A 24,580-nucleotide genomic window follows, 5' to 3' on the forward strand; every position below is an offset into this window, starting at 1 on the left:
AAAACCAAGATAATTTCCATTTCATCACCTCTGTATATTGTCTAGTAAGAAGTTAAAAGCACTGTACAGACCACAAAGGAGGCAACAGCAAGAAAGAGAGAGCAGACTAGGCTGCATTTAATAAAATGAGCCATTCTTACACAAATAGGCCTCTCATTTGAACACAAAGAAGATAATCTGGTAATTGATCATATTTTTAAGGAAAGTTACTTTTAAGGAATTGAACACATTCTCCTGTCAGAGGATGTCTTTATTATCATCCAAAACAAACATTTAGGTTCTAGTAGCAGTCTGTCGAGACGCCAGACTCCAATTGGCCCAAGAGTTGTTGCAGGTAAAAGGGGGGAAGGTGGGTTGGAAGGTTAATTTTTATTGAGCTCTTAATGTGTGCCTGGCATTGTACATATAGACCTGAAGGAAAGGAGTGAGGAAGTAGCAATAAAGTTAAATTTCTAACCCATTTCTAATTTTATTCCAACTGATTCACTGCCCTAGTTATGTAAATTCTCACTCCCCTTCCTCTTCTCTTACCTTTGCCAGCCCCCCTTAATCTCTCACTGAACCTGAGTTTCACTTACATGATCATTAGACTTCTTACCCCTTTTGCTTGATAATTTTGTAATTTGAGTTTGGGGAGAGAATATACTAAAACCGAAGGCCTTAGAGAGCTTTGAGTTGCAGGTGAGTTAATCATTCTGGGTTTCAATTTCCACATGCACTTTTTGTATAATTATTTTAAGTAGCAAATGAGATGAAATATGTAAAGTATGTAATACGATGCTCGGCACACTGTAAGAACTCAGTAAACATTGGCTATGGTTATTATTATTATAAAAAGGTAAACATACTTAAATAGTTACTATGATTCAATTAAAGCCAAAAGTCAATTTCAGGGCAAAACTTGGAAGCAAGTTTCCCCAACTATCATTCTGTGTTGCTTTCAATATTTTAGAATATTACTGTGATGCAAAGATGTATTTACACATTCTCACAGTATTTAAGTGTTACCAATCTATACAGATTTTATTAGTTCCCTTGTAGTCCTTTGAAAACTTTCATATTCATTTGATCAATATCAGAATCTTTGTCCCACAAACAGTATCCTTTAAGCAATTTTATTTTTCATTAGAGACTAATTCCACCTACTTAGAATTGACCAACTGGAAACTGGTCCAGCTATTGAACAGATGTCATATTTGTTCAGGTCACATTGCAAAAATGACGTAGCACGAACATTGCAAGAGGGAGAAGCTGCCCATCTACTGAAGCAGCTGCTTTAAGCCACTGCCCAAATCCTCATCCTAGGGGACAAGAGACAACCACTTTGTATGGTTTCTAGTAATGACAACTTCTCATTATGAGAACTGTCATAGTGTGGAAAGGCTTTGCTGATGACCAGAATTCTGTATTAATTATTATTAAACACCTATACAATTTTTAAATTCATTAATTTTTATTCACTTAAGTTAATGAACTCACTGAAGAAATGGTGTAACTTTAACTTTAATTATCAGTGTTCAGGAGCCCCTCCCTAATAGCATTAAGTTCTCAGTTTACTCAAAGCCAAAAGTGAAATGACTTCTGCCTTCACATCAGAAACAGTGAGAAAGACTGGAGTTTTTCATACCAGTCTCCTTACCCCCAAATATAGACTTTCCTTTTAATAGTTTCTTCTATGACTAGAACAGGCAAAAACAAATTTAGTTAAAAGTCACAATAAGAAATAATTATTCACTCCAAAGGATGGTGAGCTGTAAATAGAATATTTACCAGAAAAAAACACATTTTTTTCAAATGAAGTTTATTATATTGATAATCAGATTATTTTAACTTCATTTGTTTTAGAGAGTATACTTTATTTTGGCAGATACAGAAGAAGAAAGTAAATCAACTGAGACAGAAAATGGCCCAAAGTGAAAATCATATGATATTCATTTTCTAAAACTAACAATAAGAAAAATAGCCCTTGAAAGTCTACCATAGACAGAAAAACGCCACTGTTTCAAGATCTTAGCTTAGCAAGGGATTTGTGAGGTTCACAGAGCAAGAAAATTTTATGAACTTATTTAGTTACATGCAACAGTTTTAAACAAAAACTGTAGTCCTCTTTTGGGAACTGAAGAGCCAATTTGGCTATTAATTCTTAAATTTGTTTTAAAAAATCAACATTTCAAATAAACCAATCTACCAGACACTTTGTGAACAAATCAATATTAAAGTAGATGAATGAATGTATGCCCTTACAAAACATATCTACTAGGTAATTCTGTAGTTTGTAAAGTAAAACTTAAAAGTTTTATCCAGAAAAGGCTGAATTTGTGTGCATCACCACTTTAATTTTTAGCCCAAAATTATTATCTCAGTTCATGGGGCATATAACATTATCTTGTACCTGTCTATATAGAAATGTGTATATATAACCTCAGCCAACACCAGTATTTCCAAGACTTGTATTAACACTACGGTTTTTTAAAAACTATGTCTCATCTTGTCAAATAATTAAGAATATTCATTCAGCTATCTGAAAAAAAGGCTACTCAATCTTTTTGTACAAAAACAGGCGTTTCATCTCATTGATATCCTTTTAAAGCTTTAGCAAATCTTTATATTATTTCCTCCCACTGACTCATAAAGTAATTATACATACCACAGTCTGATGATTAACTTGAATCACTTCATCTCCAGCATGGATTTTCTTGCACCGATCTGCAGGTGACTAAATTTAAATAATGGAAATGATAAAGAACATAAATTTTATCACTCATTTCCTTTCCCTGAAAATACTACAATAAGTTTACCTCTTTAAATTAGATCAAGAAATTAATTAATCTTTAAAAAATTAAACAAAATGACTACTAATGTTTAATATATTATTTGCACTCTATAGATAACTAATAATAGAAAGTAGGATTTACTTTAAAAGTGATTTCCGGTTTATTTTTTATTCATTCCCAATTTCTAATTATTTCAAAACAAAGAAGTCTTGAAACAATATTAACCTCAATTCAACAAAATTTGAAATTCACAAAAGGATGATGTCATAGGTCAGAATTCAAGATAGGATAATAGCTCAGAGAATTCCAATTACTCAAGTAATAACACAAATATATTCTTAAGAGGGTAGTTCGTCTAGGATATGAACTCAACCCTCAGAATGGTACCATAACAAGAAAAAAATGTATTTTTTTCACAGGACCTTTAGGAGGTAGGCATATCATCAAATCAGACAAGTACCATGCAACAATTGTGAAAAGTGTGTAAATCATTACTATAATAGGGCTGTAACTATACTCGGTCCCTGTGCTATCTGGCTCACAACTGATCTTTTTAAAGGAGAGTATGGAAGAAAAATATCAAGCCAATGGTTCTAACCATGGTGTGAGAAAATGATAGTTGGTATATAAAATTGAAAGAAACTGAAACAATCTCTTTCACAGATAAGTAAAAAAAGGAATAAGTCATATAAATCATAGACTTTGAGTGTCAGATGGGACCCTAGATATCATGTTGTCCAAACTTCTCATTTTACCTAAAAAGAAAAAAAACAAAACTAGGACAGAGCAAAGCAAAATAGCTTAACCACTTTAGTCAGCAGCTTTACTAAGACTCAACACAGATCTACTCATGATATATGATTGAGGGTACCAATAATAGTAAAATATTTTCAAGAAAAAAGAATTAAATGATAAGCCATTAATATAAGGTTCATATCTGAACTACTCATAGAATTAATCTTTGTTTGGTCACTAACCATTTATCAAATATTACTGAGTAATTAATACGAGCAGTACATAGTACTCAACTTTTTTATAGACCCCAGACAATACAGAGATGCATTCCTATCAACTCTTTAAGATATAGTTCAAAATCATTTCTGTGATTACTTCTCTGGTTTCATTTGCAGCATTTATGATTCTTTCCTTTGTCTGACTACACAAATTTCAGTACCTGTTTACACACATAATCCCCTAGTTGCATTCCTTAGGAAAAGCAAGCTAGTTTAGTTTAAAAATTCTTTGGAGTACCTGGGTGGCTCAGTCATTAAGCATCTGCCTTTGGCTCAAGTCATGATCCCTGGGACCTGGGATTAACCCGGCATCCACCTTCCTGCTCAGCAGGAAGCCTGCTTCTCCCTCTCCCACTCCCCCTGCTGGTGTTCCCTCTCTCACTGTCTCTCTCTCTATGTCAAATAAAAAAATAAACAAATCTTTAAAAAAATAAAAATGCTTTCAATACCTAGCCCCATGCCTGGAACATAGCAGACATGAAACAAAAGTTTGTTACAAGAACAAATGAATAAATGAATGATCAGAGAAATGTACAAAGAAACAAAAATGATCAATCAATGATAGGAGTATTGTTCACAGTACCTTACTGCATTTAAAAATTTTAACTGGTTGACAATATGCATATAACTGATATTTCTGACCTCATATTTTATACCAAATGTGAAGCTAGTACAGTAATCCAACTGTAGTGTATATTATATGTTTCACTATTCTCAATAAACCAAGAGAAGTGAGTGGGCAAAAAGGCAATAAATGATTAAAGTAGTAAGTGAACTAGATGAAAAGAATGTTGATTTAAAAAAAAAAGAAAATGCTAGTAAAATATTGAGATCTATAACAACTTGAGATTAACTCCGCCCTAGTCTTCTTTGAAGGGACATAGTATAAACATGTAATTTGTCAGAATTTCTAAAAGAAAATAAAATTCAAACTCAGCACTTGCTTAAGAGTAAGATGGAAGTCTGGGACAACCAAATGAAGGAATAATGATTTATTATACTATTCAAATCTATTTTAGTGATCATGTTCAGGCTCAACACAATCACTTCACATTTCTGTAGCTCTTTATTGCATATGCTTTCGCATTTATTAGTTTATTTTCACATCAACTTAGTGAGGTATGTCATACAGATAATATTTCCAATTTATAGTTGAGGAAATGAAAGCAATGACAGGGTAAGTGACTCACCAAAAACTATACTGCCATTAAGGTGCAGAACCAATTGTAGGACCTAGGCCTAGGGACTCTTGACCCGCTGCTTGTCTTGGTTCTCAAATTTGAGCATATTTTAGAATCACCTGTTAAAATCTCTTGGGGCCCCTGGGTGGCTCCGGTGGTTGGGTGTCTGCCTTTGGCTCAGATAGTGATCCCAGGGTCCTGAGATCAAGTCCAGCATTAGGCTCCCTACTCAGTGGGAGCCTGCTTCTCCCTCTGCCCTCCCCATAGCTTTCGTGCTCTCTCTTAAGCACATGATTTCTCTCTCAAATAAATAAATAAAATCTTTAAAAACAAAAAACAAAATCTCTTAAGAAACAGGCTGGTCTCCAGAATTTCTGATTCAGTAGTTCTGGGGTGGGGCCCAAGAATTTGTATCTCTAACAAGTCTCCAAGGGAGGCTGCTGCTGCTGATCCAAGGAGGGAACTCACGGTGAAAACCAGTGAGCTATACCATGCTCTCTTTTCATTGAATTAAGCTCAATGACAATGCATATTCAGAAAGCCTGAATTATCTGATGTTTCTTTCTTATGTAAGTTTCTTAATATAGCTAAACTATTTGACAGATGAAAGTGTGGATTCTTTTAGACGTCACAGCAACTTGTCATAAGCCAGAAAATACTTAACAAAGACAAATCTCTGGCTGTGAACAGAAAACATCTGATTTAGTCCAAGTAAATAGGTACTCTAAACTAAATAAAATGATTGAAATTCTCCCCAAACCAGCAGTTACTAACTCAATGTGTTCTTTTAGTTTTTTTCTCCTAATCTGTTCGTGTCTTCAGAAGTCAACCTCAATTATGTGAGATATATAAATTGTTTAACAATAAAAAGAAAACAACACTATAATCTGAAATGTTATAATACTTACATTTTCTGTAGTTCCAGTAATTACATGGAGGCCATCATATGTTGATTTAATATACATACCCTAGAAAAAGAAAGCATCAGAAAAAAATACAATTGGAATGTTTTCAATATATTATAAAATCATTAAAAAAATTATCCTATCAAAATTGCCACATGTTCCATGAATCCATATTCAATAATGTCAAGTTTAAACTAGTAAAAAATTCCTATCTGAACGTTCTGGTTTTTAAAGTTTGCCTTAAGAAACCTGTACTCAGGGACGCCTGGGTGGCTCAGTTGGTTAAGCAGCTGCCTTCGGCTCAGGTCATGATCCCAGCGCCCTGGGATCGAGTTCCACATCGGGCTCCTTGCTCGGCAGGGAGCCTGCTTCTCCCTCTGCCTCTGCCTGCCATTCTGTCTGCCTGTGCTCGCTCTCTCTCCCTCCCTCTCTCTGACAAATAAATGAATAAAAAATCTAAAAAAAACCCCCCAAAACAAAAAAACTCTGTACTCAACTTAATCAAATAACTACTTGGTAAGTAAATTGCCTATGAAACTTAAAATACGTAGCAATTCAATATTCTGAAGAAAGAACACACCTTACTCCTTCAACAGTACTTACTATTTGTTTTGTGGCAAAATAAAAGTTATAAAGGGAAATTCAAATATTAGTTATTAGCATGTTATACTTGATATATATTACACAATAAAAGGTAGGTTTCTACAGAGCTACTTCAACTACAACTAACTAGAAATGGAAGAGTGATAAAATATTGTTAATGTAAACTTTTTTCTCCATCTCTTTTGTGAAATCCTGTATTTCCTGCCTTTATTTTCAATGATAAAGTTTCAATAAGTATATCTAATACTTCTATATCAATAATTAAGAGGTAAGGTGTGGGAAGTCCTTGTCCTTTTTTTTAAAATTTTTTTTAAAGATTTTATTTATTTATTTGACAGAGAGAGATCACAAGTAGACGGAGAGGAAGGCAGAGAGAGAGAGAGAGAGGGAAGCAGGCTTCTTGCTGAGCAGAGAGCCCGATGTGGGACTCGATCCCAGGACCCTGAGATCATGACCCGAGCCGAAGGCAGCGGCTTAACCCACTGAGCCACCCAGGCGCCCCGGGAAGTCCTTGTCCTAATAAGAAGAGTGAGATTCCATTTTTTTCTTTGGAAAAAAATTGCCTATGTTTTACTTATACAAGTTCCTTGCATTTTAAAATATTGCTTTCAAAAATTAAAAATATGAATTTTAATGAAATCAAAGCCTAAAATATAATGGACTTAATAGTAACCAACAATATTTCAGAAAAGCACTAATTTTAGCACTTGTATAGACAATTACTATAATGTTAATTTCCCATACCTTTAGGTTAATTATATATTCATATAACTGAAAGGACTTGTATTTTTATTGAAATAAGTAAGAAATAAAAACAAGAAGCAGTAAAGTTCATGGCATTGTACTATTAAAAAACTGGGTAGGTGTGAATTCTGAAATCATTTCAGTAATGTATTATGTCTAAAATGTTGGTACCTGTTCCAAAAATGGCTAAGCCTGGATCACTAACATGAAACAAAATGAATGTGATTTTTAAAAGGTATTCATTTACTTGTGAACTCTAGTATTTTAAATGCAACATCATTATTTCATATAAAATAAATAACCTCAACAGAAGTACATAGAGAAATTAATTAAGAAATTGGCTAGCTGTTGTTGCCTATGACCATATGGTAATATTCAACCTTATACTGGTGACAACTGTACAGCATACTTACTTTTTAAGTTAACACTTATCCCATTATTTATGGGATGGTAAATATAATGGTGCCATTATAGAACTTAGAAGAGGATAAGATCCTTGCCATCATTTTCCTCCAGGAATTAACAAAATTCTATCAGATTAACAAAGAATCTTAAAGTATATTTGTAAGAGCTAAACACTAAATTTTGTTTCAGTTTTTTACACAGAAGGACCATGAAAGAATAAGTGGGAAAAGACAGGGAAAGAAACGGGACATACTACTTGGACATACAAAACAGCCTTCACTTATCATTCTCTCATCATCACAGATATCTATCTACTGGTTACAATGTGCCAGGGACTATTTCAAGCATTTTATATTTATTTCAAAATAACCAATGTGGTATAAACTATCGCTACTTCCGTTTTATATTTTTTAAAGATTTTTTTAAAATTTATTTGAGAGAGAGTGAAACCTCGAGAGGTGGGAGGGTCAGAGGGAGAAGTGGACTCCCCACTGAGCGGGGAGCCTGATGGAGGGCTGGATCCTGGGACTCTGGGATCACGCTTAACCAACTGAGCCACCCAGGGGCCCTCATTACTTCTGTTTTAGGGATAAAGAAACTGAGGCACAGAGAAGCTGGGGAGTCTGCCCAAGGTGGTGAGGCCAGGTTTCAATCCTAGGCAGTCTGACTCCAGACCACACTCTTAACCACTAGGCTCCTGATTTACCTATTTATTAACAGGAGAGTTGTGTACCTTCACTTTTCTTATTATAACATAATATTTGGCAACTGTAGGTACCAAACTCAACTATTCACTGATTAACATCTATTCTGAAAGACTGTGACTCTTATATAGCACACATGTTCTATGTGCAATGTGGTTATAAAGAGTAACTGGGTTTCATATTTTACAAATTTATTTTATTGACCTGTCTCCTCTGAAAATGGCAGGCAGAAGTTGATTATGTTTCTCTCTACATTTCTTTCAACACTGCATATTACTGATTATGAATTCAGGTATTTGACAAGAGCTCTCAATAGTTTCATTAATGATTAGGTTATAGAGAAAGTCTAATATCCTAAGATAAATGTTTAGAAAAGGCAATATAGTCATGGAGATAATAAAAACCCATGGACATAATCTAGTTGTGCCTCTGAAAATAAAATTTGTGTGCGATTATTACACAAAGGAACCTCAAAAGTGTCAATTGTAAGTTAAAGCAGGTATTGTTATTTATTATTTACTTATTTATAAAAGATTTTTTATTTATTTACTTGACAGAGAGAGAGATCACAAGTAGGCAGATAGGCAGGCAGAGAGAGAGGGGGAAGCAGGCTCCCTGCCGAGCAGAGAGCCTGATGTGGGTCTGGATCCCAGGACCCTGGGATCATGGCCCGAGCTGAAGGCAGAGGCTTAACCCACTGAGCCACCCAGGTGCCCTGTATCTGTTATTTAAAGGAAGAAGATCTCATCATTATTTTCATGTAATTAAATGTTATATGACTTAAAGTAAATTTTTCAGATGGATAAAAATATTTTTAAAATGCTTAAATAAAGGAGGATCTAACTATGTATACAGAGTTCAATTCTAGCAACCTCAAAGCAATTTTAAAACTGCCACAAAGAACAAAGATATTGTTTTATGTAATATTTTCATTTCTAACCTTAATAAACCATTTGTTGTAAATGCTTTTAATGATCAAAACTGATTTTATTCTTTTTATCTTCATCTGGTAGTATTAATGAGAAAAATGGCCAAAAAACTCAGGTACCCAAAGAAAGTAAAAGACGTAAGTTGCTTGGATGAAGTTTCAAATTAATCATCTTCCAAATAATGAAGAGTCTACAGAATTAGAGCTGATCACTTGTTCACCTCTGAGAAAGGGTGAAACAGTAGGAGGACAGGTAATTCAAATGGCTCTTTCTCTGGAACTGAGACAAATCTGGTCTTCCATTTCATCAAAACCTTTATTCTTCCTTCTCTCTTCTTTATTAAAAAAAAAAACAAACCAAATTAATTGATTCTGGAGCTGACTTGAACAGCTCCCTCTCTCCTGCTTAGCTTGCTAAAATGACATTTGCTTCACTCGGTCTCCAAATGTCAGTTAACCAATGGGAGCCAAAGCAACCTCACAGTCGAGTCAATAAAATAAGGCACATCTGAGGATAATCCAAGTGTCTAACAGCAAAAGAGCTCTCTGAGGCCAAGAGGCTTCTCCAAGAATATCCCCTCAAGCCCCTTCCTCTCTATTCAACTCATCTCTTGGTTCTGATAATAGTTTCGATAGGTTCCAATACCTCTCATTCTCTCTCCTTTAATTTTCTGCTAATCACTGTTGTTTAAAAGCATTTTAGAAGGTAGCTGCATATTTTAATCATAACGAGTACATTTCCCATCATTTGTTATAATGCTTAGAACTCTCAAAGCTAAGAAACCCTAGGGGATTTGACTAATTAGGTAGAAAGCCGATGAACAATCTACCCAGTTTATCAGTGGAAGAACCATGCAATTACCTTTTGCCTATGATAAATGTTGTTTTGAAACTGCCAGAAGACCTTCTGCAGATGTTTTAAACTAATTAAACTTCCTTTAACTTGGCATTCTCCCATCTCTACTTCTTTCCTTCATTTACCATATAGACATTTCCTACGGCTAAGAACATGCTAAATGTTACCCAAATCCTCAAATCTATTCATTTCAAATGTGACTGACTAAACTTGCTTAATGGTATCTGATTTTTAAAATGACTTCTTGAATAAAATCATAAAAAATTTCTATTTAGGCATCTCTTTAACATGAATCACAAGAAATAGTTTTTATTTCACTTTTTTATTAATGCTCAACATTTTGGGTTTTTCTTTTCCTACCTTGGAAATATTTTCCCAATGAAGTGCTGCCAATTGTCCTTTAAAAATGATTTCACTAGGTGGTTACAGTTTTAATGTTACCCTCCTAAACATCTCATACTTCCCTTTGACAGTTCCAACTTTAAATACGGGATAAGCTTTGTTAAGGTGTACTTTATGGAGATTTACCTGGACTTAAACCCTGACTCTATTGTATATTACCTATGTGACACAGGGCAAATTGGTGAAGATCTGATTTCTCATTTGCAAAATAAGAATGTCTCTACTCTAAAGAGTTGTGAGAAAATACTTGGCAAGTGATAAGCACTCAAGTATTTTCTTTTCTCTTCCAGCTCTTTCTCAGACTAACTGAATCTGGTTGTTAGCATTTTAAGTTCATGACTGTTCCAAAGACCGGACCCATATCTACCTCTTTCAAATTCAAAAAATAAAAGATGTGTCCAAGGCTATACCTTTCATTAAAAACAAATCAAGATTTCATATCATCCATTAATTAACACTGTATTGACTTACTTTATATGGTTACTATTTCCCATGATTTCAGTGGAAATTAGTGGGGGAAAAAATCAGGCTCTTTTCTCCAAATACTGTCCTTAGTACCACAGACTCAAAGAACTAGAGGAAGCCTTTTTTTTTTTTTAAGATTTTATTTATTTGTCAGAGAGAGAGAGGGAGAGAGAGCAAGCACAGGCAGACAGAATGGCAGGCAGAGGCAGAGGGAGAAGCAGGCTCCCTGATGAGCAAGAAGCCCGATGTGGGACTCGATCCCAGGACGCTGGGATCATGACCTGAGCCGAAGGCAGCTGCTTAACCAGCTGAGCCACCCAGGCGTCCCCTAGAGGAAGCCTTAAGGTTGATCTAATCCACCCTCCCTTCCCACCCCCCGACATTCTACACATGAAAATAGCAAGGCCAAGGAGGCTAACTTTAATCCCCTACCTCCTCAGGATCACACTCACTGCTGTATTTTATGTAAATTATTTGTATCCAGGTGTCCCAACTCCTAGTCTAATATAATATATATTAATTCTGAATTTCTCACTCTACAAATCATGCTGAGAGAGCCTCCTTTCCTTTATAACTACTGAGAAGGGAGAGATAGGAAAATTCTTCAATAATATAGGTTGAAAGATGCTTTAAATGAAACTGGACTATGTAAAGATAACCAAAAGGAATAGTAAGAATTTAAAATCGTAAAATAGTAAAAATTTTAAAATCAAATAAGTTTATAAATGCTAAAAAATAAGCTCTTAAATTAAAATTAGATATTACAATTAAAGGCTGTGATGATGACATACGTGCTGGCTATGCCTGATATCATGAGTTCCATCTTCCCAGGAAAACACTGATAAAAGCCACAAAAGCATGAGAAACTATAGTCACCAAAAAGTGATTTGCCAAGTGTCAGCAGAAAAGTCACTCTAGGGGCGCCTGGGTGGCTCAGTGGGTTAAAGCCTCTGTCTTCAGCTCGGGTCATGATCCCAGGGTCCTGGGATCGAGCCCCGCATCGGGCTCTCTGCCCCGCAGGGAGCCTGCTTCCCTCCCTCTCTCTCTGCCTGCCTCTCTGCCTACTTGTGATCTCTGTCTGTCAAATAAATAAATAAAATCTTAAAAAAAAAAAAAAGAAAAGTCACTCTATTGAATAGATGGCCTCATATTGAAAATTCCGTGTTATGAACTGAAGAAAAGCCACATAAAAAGTTAAACTTAGAGATCTTTAAGACTGTATTAGGTGAATTATATTATTTCTAAGATTTCTATTTTCTAAAATATCAGTAATTATATTCTAGGAAAATTCATCCACAGGGAGAAGGCAGAAACACTGCAGCACTAACCTAACAAGTAACAGTTATGTAGTGGGTAAGATGTTCTCTAGCCAGTTTCTTGTTTTCTGTCTCTTTCTCTCATTAATATTAATTTTATATGCTTTCTTTCTAGAGAACTACTAAAAAAAACTCTCCTTTGGGTTAAATTTAGAACCAATACAATTTTTAATCAACTGAACAAAATATAGAAGATGATTATCTTTACTATTACATAATAAAAAAAAATACATCTAGATGTGGGCCTAGTTTTGGCAAAATCCACCTGCTTACTCACCCTTGTAAGAAAGAATGGATGTGAGTTTTAAACAATATTGCATTTGTTTAGCTTACACAACCTAAGGAAAAAGAGTCCTGTTAAAACCACAACAAACCAAAGCAAAACAAACAAAACACCTACTTGCATGGGCAGATAACACTGGTTCTTAGTATAAAACTCTCAAACTTCCTTTAAACCTAAGGAACTTTGCCAATTATATAAACCAATTAATAACAAAATCAAAGAAACACATTGACAATAATACAATAATAGTAGGGGAATTTAACACCTCCCTCACTGAAATGGACAGATCATCTAAGCAAAAGATCAACAAATAAAGGCTTTAAATGACACACTGGACCAGATGGACATCACAGATATATTTAGAACATTCCTTCCCAAAGTAACAGAATACACATTCTTCTCTAGTACACATGGGACATTCTCCAGAATAGATCACATTCTCGGTCACAAATCAGGTCTCAACCGATACCAAGAGATTGGGATCATTCCCTGCATATTTTCAGACCACAATGCTCTGAAGCTAAAACTCAACCACAAGAGGAAAGTTGGAAAGAACTCAAATACATGGTGGCTAAAGAGCATCCTACTAAAGAATGAATGGGTCAACCAGGAAATTAAAGAAGAATTGAAAAAATTCATGGAAACAAATGAACATGAAAACACAATGGTTCAAAATCTTTCAGACACAGCAAAAGCAGTCCTGAGAGGAAAGTATATAGCGATACAAGACTCTCTCAAGAAACAAGAAAGGTCTCAAGTACACAACCTAACCCTATACCTAAAGGAGCTGGAGAAAAAACAGCAAATAAAGTCTAAGCCCAGCAGGAGAGGAGAAATAATAAAGATCAGAGCAGAAATCAACGAACTAGAAACCAAAAGAACAGTAGAACAAACGAACGAATCTAGGAGCTGGTTTTTTGAAAGAATTAATAAGAATTAATAAGATTGATAAACCCCTGGCCAGACTTATCAAAAAGAAAAGAGAAAGGACCTAAATTAATAAACCTAAGGAATTTTGGTAGGGGGTGAAAGAACATAATAACGCTAATTTAATACCAAAGTAAACAAGGTAATTTATAAATCCCCATTTAAAATTCTCTTTCATTTTCATTTATCTTCATAAAAATTCTCAGAGTAACAAACTCTCACTACTTTAATTTATCTCTAGAAAAAAAATACCAAAATATTCAAAGCTTGTTAGAATTTGCGGATTCCCATATTTGGAGGCTGCTTTGCCCACATCATTAGCTGGCCTCTGATGGATGGTCGCTTTGACAACATGGTAGCTCTTACCAGCCCTTCACTTGGTTTGATGTTTGCCAGCTGAATCACTTCCAGGTGTGCAGACTGTGAAACCAGAGGATCTGATGACAGGGATATGATGTGGTCACAGACTCCAGAAAGAGTTTTACACTGAAAGAAAAAAATTATGGTAAACACATGTTGTATGCAACATATGAATCACTTTCTGTTTTAACTCTCTTACAAGGAAAAATAAAAACAATAGCAGAAGTAGTTGACATTTTAGTCTACAAAATATGCATAAGAAAGGTATTCAGGTGAAAAAATACACACACACACACACACACACACACACACCTATATTTTAAATTATGCATATAGGAACTAAACATTGAAGTACTCAAGAAAGTTATGGTTTCGTTTTGTTTCTCTTATTTGATTCATCAGATGTAAAGTCAAATGACTTTTTCCAAATAAGCTTAATAATCTGAGAAATCCTTGATAACAACCATTGGATTGAACTGAACTCAGTAATTTCTAAAACACTGATGACCATGATCAGAAAAGTTTAAAAAAAAAAATCCAGTCAATGACCAGGAAGAAGAATCTTCCAAATCTTCTCAGTGAACTCCTCCTACTTATTTGCCTGGACTTTACTGCTCAAGGTTTCCTTCGTATAAAGTTCCCTACCTCCTCCAGGCAAAGTTCGCCACTTCTTCAAAACTGGTTTCTCAGCATTCTCTGAAGTCTGAAAGTGTCTAATTTCATTCTAAAGCCCTCTGGAGGCAGGAACCATGTCCTATTCATCTATGACTTCTCCTCCTCCCCTCCTTCATCCTATCACCCATAGCAGGTAGAGAGATCTTACAACATATAAGGTACTCAATAAATGCAAGCTGAATAAACTGAAGAGCTAATGAGCTTTAACACTTAGCACAGTGGCTGGACTGAGGACAGAAAGCCAGTACTTTAGGTTAGGATAAATCCATTCATACTGCTTATAGAATAGATTTAAAATGCCACCTCCATAACGATATGGTTAAAAGTCAGACATGGTAAAATCATGAAGAAAGTGGAACATAACTGAATGAATCTTGGAGTATACTCCCTTAAATATGCTGGCCCTTAGATGTTTCAGATTCTCGCTGTACTTACTGAAACTTGGTGTCCATCATTTGGTTTATTATTTATTATTGTTATTATTATTTTACCTTCATTGTGGGAAGAGCCATTATTTTGCAACAATCAAAATGTCATCTTCTGTCCATTTCTAACATGTCACATTTGTTCTGTGACCGCTGCATTGCTCTGTTGTTAAGGGACACAGTTCTCTCTGCCTGGTCAGGATAATAAGGACTCTCTTTTTATTTGCTGCATTCTCTACATGGCCCATGGCCCCTCGGTCTGTGCTGGGTTCAGCTTCCTCCCACCAAACAAACTGTGAAACTAAATTTCCCTTGTAATCGCACTTCTTTCTGCATCAGCCGTCAAAATACCAATGCCCCTGGAAAGAACATGCCTCTGATATGAAGACAGATGTGGGCAATCACCACACTGCCAGTTACTTGCTGTGCAACTGTCAGCAGCTTACTTTATACCCTTGAGGCTCAATTTCCTCTAGTAGAAAATGGGGTAATAAAAATTGCTTTATATGATTTATATGGCAAATCAGGTTAATGTATAAACAGACAGTCTAATATGGCTCCTATCCAAAGAACATACTAAATAAATGCTTATTTTTCCCCTGTTGCTTTCTCTACCCTCAAAGTGCTTAATCCTTACTCATGGGATGAATTTTCTCATTATTCATTCCATGGCTTTGTTGACCATGTTACAATGATTAGTGACCACACTGTATGGCCATGATGGGAGAGTTAACATCACCTTATTCTTTCTGATGTTCAAATCTCAATGCTCGGAAATGAAAGTATTTAGCCCAAAGAATTGCTAAACATCGCACCAAGAGGAAGACCACGTCCCAGAACTTGGGAATCCTACAGGGCCAGATGTGGGCATGTGCCCTGTGCAGTTGCACAGGGGTCTGCCCTTAGTATTATGCTCTGCTCTTACGGTCTTGGAATTTTCCATTTTTCTTGGACAAAGGAGGGACTTGGTGTTTTTATTTTGCACTAGGTCTCACATATTATGTAACACAACCTGGGATCCCAGTTGTGTGCGTGTGTGTGTGTGTTTTAAATCCTGTTGAAAATATTCACCAGCAGCCATGGGGCAAAGGACAGAATGGTAGCACTTAACATACAACAACTGGCTGCATTTCAAATTGCTGCTGCTTCAAAGTAAAGAGAACACTTTTGGCCATATTTAAATCTTTTAGCTATTCCTTTCCTCTCATGTGTGGGTACATTTTCATTCTTATTTTCTCTTTATCTCAAGGCAGGGAGATAATATAGTTAATTCTTAAAGAGTTTCTAAATAAGATACATGGATTGCATGATAATCTAAAGGATATATTAATCTAAACCAGTATGCAAAAAGAAATCTAACAATCTAAAGGTTACATATATATATATATATATATATATATATATATGCACATATATATATAAACTGATACAGATATATGTATCTATATCAGTAAGCTAAAAAGAAACCTTCATAGTTTCTACAAATTGAAATATTTCAAGAGTCCAAAGTATAAATAAATAGGAAAGTAATGGACATATATAAATGGCTCAGTATTTATACATTATAACATTCAGGGCCTCATAGAACACACTGGTAATGAACAAGAGTAGCTCTTGTATTTAGGCACTGGAAGCACTTAGAAGTGGGGTAGAAGGAGGAAAGGCAGAAATACTAGACTGGAGATGTGTTTACAAAAAAGAAAATACCAATTAAATCCACCGTATTAAGTTGCAAATCATTTTCTCAGATTCCTCTTCTTGAGTAATTTTGTTTGCCAAATACTTGCTATGTGCAAGGTCTGCTGGAATACAAAAGATGAGTAAAACATTGACTTTACCAGAAAAGCCATCAGGATTTAACAGATTAAAGATCTTGAAAAATTAATAGAAAGACTTAGAAAAGAAACTCCACTAGAACCTTGCTGCCTGTTTTAGAGATAATGCGCTAGAACCTTTATATTGTAGTATTTGGCACTTGACTAAGTAAGTCAATTAGAAGGGGTATAAAATGGCCTGGCTTTATATGCTAATTCTGTACTCATTACTGTATCATACATCAAGCCACTACAGGAAATCTCATTAAGAATACTAGGCAAAGTTCCAGGGAAGTTATTTAACATATTCTTGTAAAAAGTAAATTTGCTCATTCAGTAAAATTGTGTGATATTATGATGTTATTTTAAAGCATGGTATTATCTACTGCTACTTAATAGTACAGTCTAGAAAAAGAAAATTATCAAATGGTAAGAAAAATACATCTTTATTATTATAAGTGAATATCAATATTACAGAGCACCTACCACATGTCTGGCACAATACTAAATAGTTGACCTTTGAACAGCATGGATTTGAACGGAATGGGTCCACTTCTATGCAGAATTTTGAGAGTCCAGTACTGTAAATGTATTTTCTCTTCCTTAGGATTTCCTCACTAATATTTTCTTTTCTCTAGCTGGCTTTATTATAAGAACACACTATAAATACAAAATTTGTGATAAGCAACTATCTCATAGGTAAGGCTTCTGGTCAATAGTAGGCTATCTAATAGTTAAAGGTTTTATGGAGTCAAAAGTTATACATGGGTTTTCAGCTGTGTCGTGGTTCAGTGCATTGTTCAAGGGTCAATCATGCTTCACATTCATTATATCATTTACCCATATAACAAGTTCCTGAAGTAGATGTTATCATAGCCAGCACAGCAGAGGAGAAAGCAAGTCAAAATAAACAGATCAAGGTGATTGCCTTGGCAGAAGAAGGATTTGAATTCTTAATCATTATGCTTACCCTATCTTATTTCAATCCTTAAGTTTCAACTTGTTTTTGATCAATTTCATTTTGTGTTGCTTAAAACCTAGGTCTTTATTAAGTGGATGTTACATAGCACATTAAAACTACATAGTATAATGAAATATAAGGCAGTCCTGCAAATCTTCTTGCAATTTAGAATGTCGTTTAGATAAACAGTAGTAGATTTGAGATTCTGAAAGGCACAGCTCTCCGGGAAAACTTAAAGTCATTTTAGCAGCAAAGGAACAACTCTATTCCAGCTAGAAGATGACTTGGTAATCACTTGTATTAAGGGTATCCTTCTGCTATTTTTGCAATATCCATAGCAAAGAATTTTAAATTCTATTTATCTCTAATTCTAAAAACAGAAAGAAAAATTTAAAACTAAAATTAAAGCCTAGTAAATAACATGCCTTTATTAAAGCTAAAGGGAACACAGGATGGCAATGAGTTTTATAACCTACCCTGTAGATTCTGTTACAAGCTACTCAAGATGGTGACAAAAAAAAAAAAAACAGTGACTAAATAGCAGTTGACAAACAAGGCTAGCTGAGTCAAGAACCTTTTAAAACAAAAGAGGATCATGGATTAGAATTAGTGGTACTGTGACTTTTTCTCCCCTCCAGTTGTTCATATTAATGTCAATTATGAATTAATATAATGGAACATTTTCTTGGAACGAAATGGAAAGTTTTCACATTCTGTTGTATATACATATTTTATATATATTTTCATATATGTGTATGACTGGTTCACCCAAAACTGAGTTCTAAAGGGAAAAAAGATCTGAACACAGCATGTTTAGTATAAAAGGAATGGCTTTAAAACTGTTGTAAAAGCAACATTTTAGGGGGCACCTGGGTAGCTCAGTTGGTTAAGCATCTGCCTTCGGCTTGGGTTGTGGTCACAGGGCCCTGGGATCAAGCCCCGCATCGGGCTCCCTGCTCAGCAGGGGAGTCTGCTTCTCTCTCTCTCTCTCTCCCCCTGCTCATGTGCTCTCTCTCTCTCGCTCACTCTCTCTCAAATAAATAAATAAAATCTTTTTTTTAAAAAAAGCAACATTTTAGTCACTGTGGAGATTCAAGAAACAGCAACCTTACATTAATATATTAACTCATAATAACAGATACCATTATTTCATTATCACTGACTTTATCAAGCAATTATTAATATGTGAAGTTTCAGCTATTGTAGTTCAAAAGGGAAACACTGTACATACTCTAAGTACAAATAATATTGAAAAGTTAAGGGATAGGAAAGAAGTCTTTTCTATGTTGGTTAGAATCGGAGCATACTGAGACATGATTGAGCTACTCAAAATATTTTTTTTCTTTTTAAAAAATTTTTAAAAATTTTTTATAAACATATAATGTATTATTAGCCCCAGGGGTACAGGTCTGTGAATCGCCAGGTTTACACACTTCACAGCACTCACCATAGCACATACCCTCTCCAATGTCCATAACCCCACCACCCTCTCCCTACCCCCTTCCCCCCAGCAACCCTCAGTTTGTTTTGTGATATTAAGAGTCTCTTATGGTTTGTCTCCCTCTCCGATCCCATCTTGTTTCATTTATTCTTTTCCTACTCCCCAAACCCCCCACATTGCCTTTCCACTTCCTCATATCAGGGAGATCACATGATAGTTGTCTTTCTCTGATTGATTTATTTCGCTAAGCATAATACCCTATAGTTCCATCCATGTCAAAAAAAAAAAAAAAGAAATCTTGCCATTTGTGACATCGTGGATGGAACTCAAAATACTTTTATTTATGTTTTTCTAAATAAGTGAAGTGCTGGGTCAGTTATTCTGAGTGTACTGGAGAAAATGAATGGAACTATCTTCAGATTAAAAAATTAGGAATTCATTTGACATAAAAAAGAACTTCAGGCTCATAAGCTTAACAAAAGATTTAAAAAAAGACTTTATAAAAGGACATTTCTGCTTTTTAAGGTATATACATATATACAAGGGACAAGAATATAAAACCAAGATAAAACAGGGGTAACAACAAGCGGATGCATATACATTTTAAGAAGGCAACAATGATGTGAAAGCTACAATTTAAGAACAGCTTAAATGACTCAAGTTTTATTATCAATAAAATGGAAAATAGTAGCAAAAGTTTTATTTTGATAGTGCATACATATTATTAATATAAATGTTATTTCAATTAAAATAGTCTAGAAGACAGAGCATGTTTTTATTTTTTTTTGTTTGGTTTGTATATTAGTGTAATTCAGTATTATAGATCATGTGATTCTATGCCAACTTAAAATGACAATTGCTATGTATTTTGTGAACAAGAAGAGGTTTTGATTTTATAAAACAGTTCACATTTATTCTAATATTAGAACTCTAAATGATATAAGCCTCATTCAGAAATATAGTGGTAGTATTTTAATACTTGCCAGATCTCTGTTGAGCTAACAATTTTGTACTTCTAATTTTGATGGTTCCCTGACAAGATGCAAGGAGGTAAAACAATCATAGGTAACTTTGAAAGAGTAAAATCCACAAAAAGAATTTAAATTGGTATTCAAAACTATTATTCTACATATATATTCCCCAACACAGGAAGAATTCTTGCTCATATGGGTAAAGAGAATGGAAGGAGAGACAATTCTTTTAAACTTAAAAAGTAATATAATACAATAAAGTTTCAATTTAAACCTAATGTAAAAATTATATCTGTATACAATGAAGATTAAGAGTTTCAAATAGCTTTAGAATGCAACTGTAGGAGCAAATAAATGAAGATTACATGAACTCTGTTCCAACAAGTCCTAGAAAACTCTGGAATTTCTTTAAGTTTCAAATTCTGATGGTGGGGAAAAAACCACAACAAAACCACTAACAAAATGAAAAAGAAACCACCACCACCATTCCATAATGCTATTCATTCACTCAACAACCACTGAGGGTGACTACCTGCTAATGATTCAAATGCCCACTATTATGTTCAAGGATTTCACAACCTGAGAAAGTGTTTCACGTGATCAGTTTGATCAGCACTGACATTAAGCATACTGCTCTTGTGTTCCTGATAATGGAAAAGAGGCAATAACACTTGAAAATAACTATCATCTGCAAATGATGAGGTCAGTACCAAACAGTGAGAGAACATAAGTCCCAAATGTGTACCTGCTCTGAAGAGCAAGAAGTGGACCCACAACACTTCCAACCTACTTCTAATGGCATCCCCAAGACATCTTGGTCTGAATTAAAGTTGACACAAGAGGCTCCACTGTCCTCTAGTTTCTGATAGGGAAACAATCACCTGGAAACCAGAAGTTGATGTGGGAAAATCTCCATCTATTTGCCTGCTCTCTCTGGCAAGAAATAGAGCTAGGCAGGCTTGCAGTGGGTCCCCAGGTAGTTGAGAGAGCACTCATCAGGGGGCGTGTTACTTTTCAGTCTCCAAATTAACAAGGGTCTGGCCATACCAATAGCTCAACTAAGATGAAGGTTATCAAGAAGAGGTATCATTTTACTTTAGACTCAAATAGCAAGACTGAAGCAGTTCATTATAATTAGATGGACTTCAGGAAAATCCAGGCACCATATGTATATGTATATGTATGTGTGTATATATATATTTTTATGGGCAAATAGGAACAAATAGCTGAGACCAGGGAGCAATGTCTTCACTTATAGTTGAGAAATTCAAAATTGCCATATATGGTTTTATGGGAGTCAAGAGCTAATTGTATTGTGCCAATTATGAAATTATTGAAATTACAGAAAGCACACTGTTAAGATCTTATCAATAGAGGGTGCTAAAGAAACATCACAAGGGGAAGGAGGCTTCTTTTTCAGGTTCCCTAGTGTTGCATTTTGCTTTGTCTTGTTCCTGCTGCATGGCCCATCAGTGACGGATGTGTGTGAGAACATCCTGTGGTACCCAGACCATGCAGTTCCTTAGTGACCTTGAAGTCTCGGCCTGGGCTCAGTGACCACCATCCTGGGGCCCTCTCAACCTCATACCCATAACAGCACTCCACTCTTTCAGTGAGTCCTACCACCAGCATCACTTGCTTATATCCTGGAAGGTTGTTTCCTATTTTCCTCATAACAGTGGACTAGCTCTGTCTTGGGCAACCCAGTGCAACCCTCTGGCTCTAATGAGTCCTGACCCTCAACCTAGAATCCTTGGCTGGTGGGAGAGCGCCTGCTTGTAAGTTGTCCTTCCTTGTACATATCCTCCCCACCACGTCCTGGGGAATGGTTTACATTCTCTTTACATCTGTATAGGTACTCTTCTATCATAGTTTAATATCTATCTATTTAAAAGACTATTTTAAAAAGTCTAAAAAGACTATTTATTTGAGAGAGAGCAGAGGGAGAGGGACAAGCAGACTCCATGCTGACTGGGGAGCCCGAAAGGGATCTTGATCCCATGACCCTGAGATCATGACCTGAGCCAAATCAACAGTCAGATGCTTAGCCAACTGAACCACCCAGGTGCCTCTGTGTAATAATAATTTAGATCAAACTTGTTTAAGTTATGATTTGATTTCTCTTTCTAGATTGATTCCATTACTTTGATGAAGAAATCTTTACATTTATAGTGACTGCAACTGTAGTTTAAAAAAAATTCACGTGTCAAAAAAAACCCCATAGTGTCTCTGATCACATACAGAATGGTCTCAGATGAAGACATCTCTCCAATTTATCACTTCATGAGACCATATTGTTTTTCCCTGACTTTGTGAGTTATCACCAAAAAATTATGGCATTTAAACCTTAGAAAATACAGATACTCCAATCTTCCAAATTAATCAGAAAGGCTAATTTAGTTTGTTCACAGCTAGTAAGTGCCAGAATGAGGTCAGGACACCAAATCTCTTTAACTTTCAAATTGGTACTTTTTCTACTACATTACTCTGCCTCACTTGACTCCCCAACAAAAACAAGTATTCTTTGAGAACAAGGACTGCACACTCAGAGTTAGTCTGTGTAAGCATTTTATAATGTGTAATGTGATCAGCAAACGTGATGTTAGCAAGAACATCCATATAAATACACTGATGTTCTTTATGTCTATCCAAATCATAAGACACATTAAAAAGAGATTATCTTAATTCATTATGTATGGCCACATTCCCTTGAGTATATACACATTTTTTCTTCTGTCCTAGAAAAGACAAACATTTTTCACCTCCATCATATTCTGATTTCTTCTTTCCTCTATAAGACACTGATTGCAGAGAAGTTAAGTTAGAGTTAAAATAATTTATAAGGCAATTAACTATCAAAATGTCAAAACCTGAAGATAATCTAATACAACACTCAAGAAATCAATGTCTATTTCAGTAATAGTCTTATTAGCAGGCTTCTGCAGGTGGAGCACAAAGACAGTGAAAGGGGCCAAGACAGAAGGATCACATTAACTGTGAAAACAAAGAAGCCTCTTGATGTTTTTCATCTACAAAACTCAGTATTAGAATTCGTTTTAATGAGATGGCCCATGATCTTCATGGCCAAATGTTGCAGTTGCAGCCAAAATGTCAGCCATAGGAAAAAAATCTCCATTTGCAATGGCCCCAAACCACAGCTTTAAGAGAAGAGTCCAGCTATAACTGCCAAAGCTGCCTTTTCAAAGCATTAGGGATCTTCGGAAGACCAATGTAAAATTATTTTGATGATGTCATTAGAGTGCCACTATTTTCAGGAAATCTCTAAAGATAAAATATCAATATGATCATTTTTATTTTATTATAGAATGTGCTGCTGTTTTAGTACTTATATCCTCGAGATTTGGGGTAGTCAGAAGAAAGCAATGCTTACATAAATGATACAGCATAGATGGTGGGGCAAAGTCTCAAATGAGCTCTTTATTTTCTCCTCTGGCCTCTTCCATTAGACCTGTCGGTTCTGTGTAGTTTTAGCCATTTCTAGTCTAGATAGCAGAGAAGTCACAATACTCTTAGCCCAGCTGGAGTTTAGGAGCAAAGAACTCCTACATTTAAGGATAGGAAAAAATTTCATGAATGTTTTTGAAATATAACAAATAGTCAACATATCAAAATCAGCCTAATTCATGATCAAACCTAAATTAGTGAAGGAAAAGAATAGCTTGGAGGGAGAAGAGAAAAGTAAGAGAGCATTTACGAGAATGTCCTTTCTATAAACTGTAAAGTACTATATAACAAACAGATAATCTTAACACTAAAAAAATAGGCATTCATTGTCTTTAGTCCTCCTGTTATTTTTACGAAAGCAATGGGAATAAAACGCCAGTACAAAGCAAGTGCCATATAGAAGATCACACTGTTGGGTCAATGTAAAAGGAGTATTTGAGCTCAACACAATCTGATTTATACAATGTGGCTTTCATGATCATGCCTGGCAAGTGTCGTAGTCTCACCAATGAGAGCAGCAGGGCTGTGATAAGCACAGTTGAAGTCTGCTGAAGCACAAGGTCTCAGATGGCTTGTCAGGAGTGCTTCTCTCCTCACCTTCAAAGACTTACTGAAAGGTGGGAGTGAGGAGAAAGTAGAATATGAAACACAAGAAAACTCCAGATTCCCTGTAACTGATTTACTATGTATAAAACCAGCATTTGTGCAGAGCAAAAACAGATGTGCTCCAACCTATCAGGGGAGGTGTAATTAGGGCCAAAGGGAAATATCAAGTCAGTAGAGGGGAAATACCTTACTGCTTACCATTAGTCAACAATCACTCAGATGTATAGTGAACTAACCATCTGCATTTTCTTTTTGTCCTTTATGGCTGCACTGTGTGTTCACTTCCATTATACTTACTGACGAATTCCAAGGAAACCCAAGTTGTCCAGTTTCCTTTCATTCATTCTCATGTTTCA

At 35.4% G+C, this 24,580-nt stretch overlaps 1 protein-coding gene across 5 annotated transcripts in view; it reads right to left on the bottom strand.

Moving 5' to 3' along the window:
• CNKSR2 (connector enhancer of kinase suppressor of Ras 2) overlaps positions 1-24,580 on the bottom strand; it is a 282,715-nt gene that overhangs the window by 134,455 nt on the left and 123,680 nt on the right. For all 5 annotated transcript variants that reach the window (XM_047716254.1, XM_047716253.1, XM_047716252.1 and 2 more), the window contains exons 6-8: positions 13,873-13,992; positions 5,877-5,936; positions 2,648-2,716 (exon numbers count right to left, since the gene is read on the bottom strand). In XM_047716254.1, the coding sequence (XP_047572210.1) occupies positions 2,648-2,716; positions 5,877-5,936; positions 13,873-13,992 (249 nt within the window). The remainder of the gene's footprint in view (positions 1-2,647; positions 2,717-5,876; positions 5,937-13,872; positions 13,993-24,580) is intronic.

Source organism: Lutra lutra, chromosome X, assembly GCF_902655055.1.
Source record: "Lutra lutra chromosome X, mLutLut1.2, whole genome shotgun sequence".
NCBI classification, from domain to species: domain Eukaryota; kingdom Metazoa; phylum Chordata; class Mammalia; order Carnivora; family Mustelidae; genus Lutra; species Lutra lutra.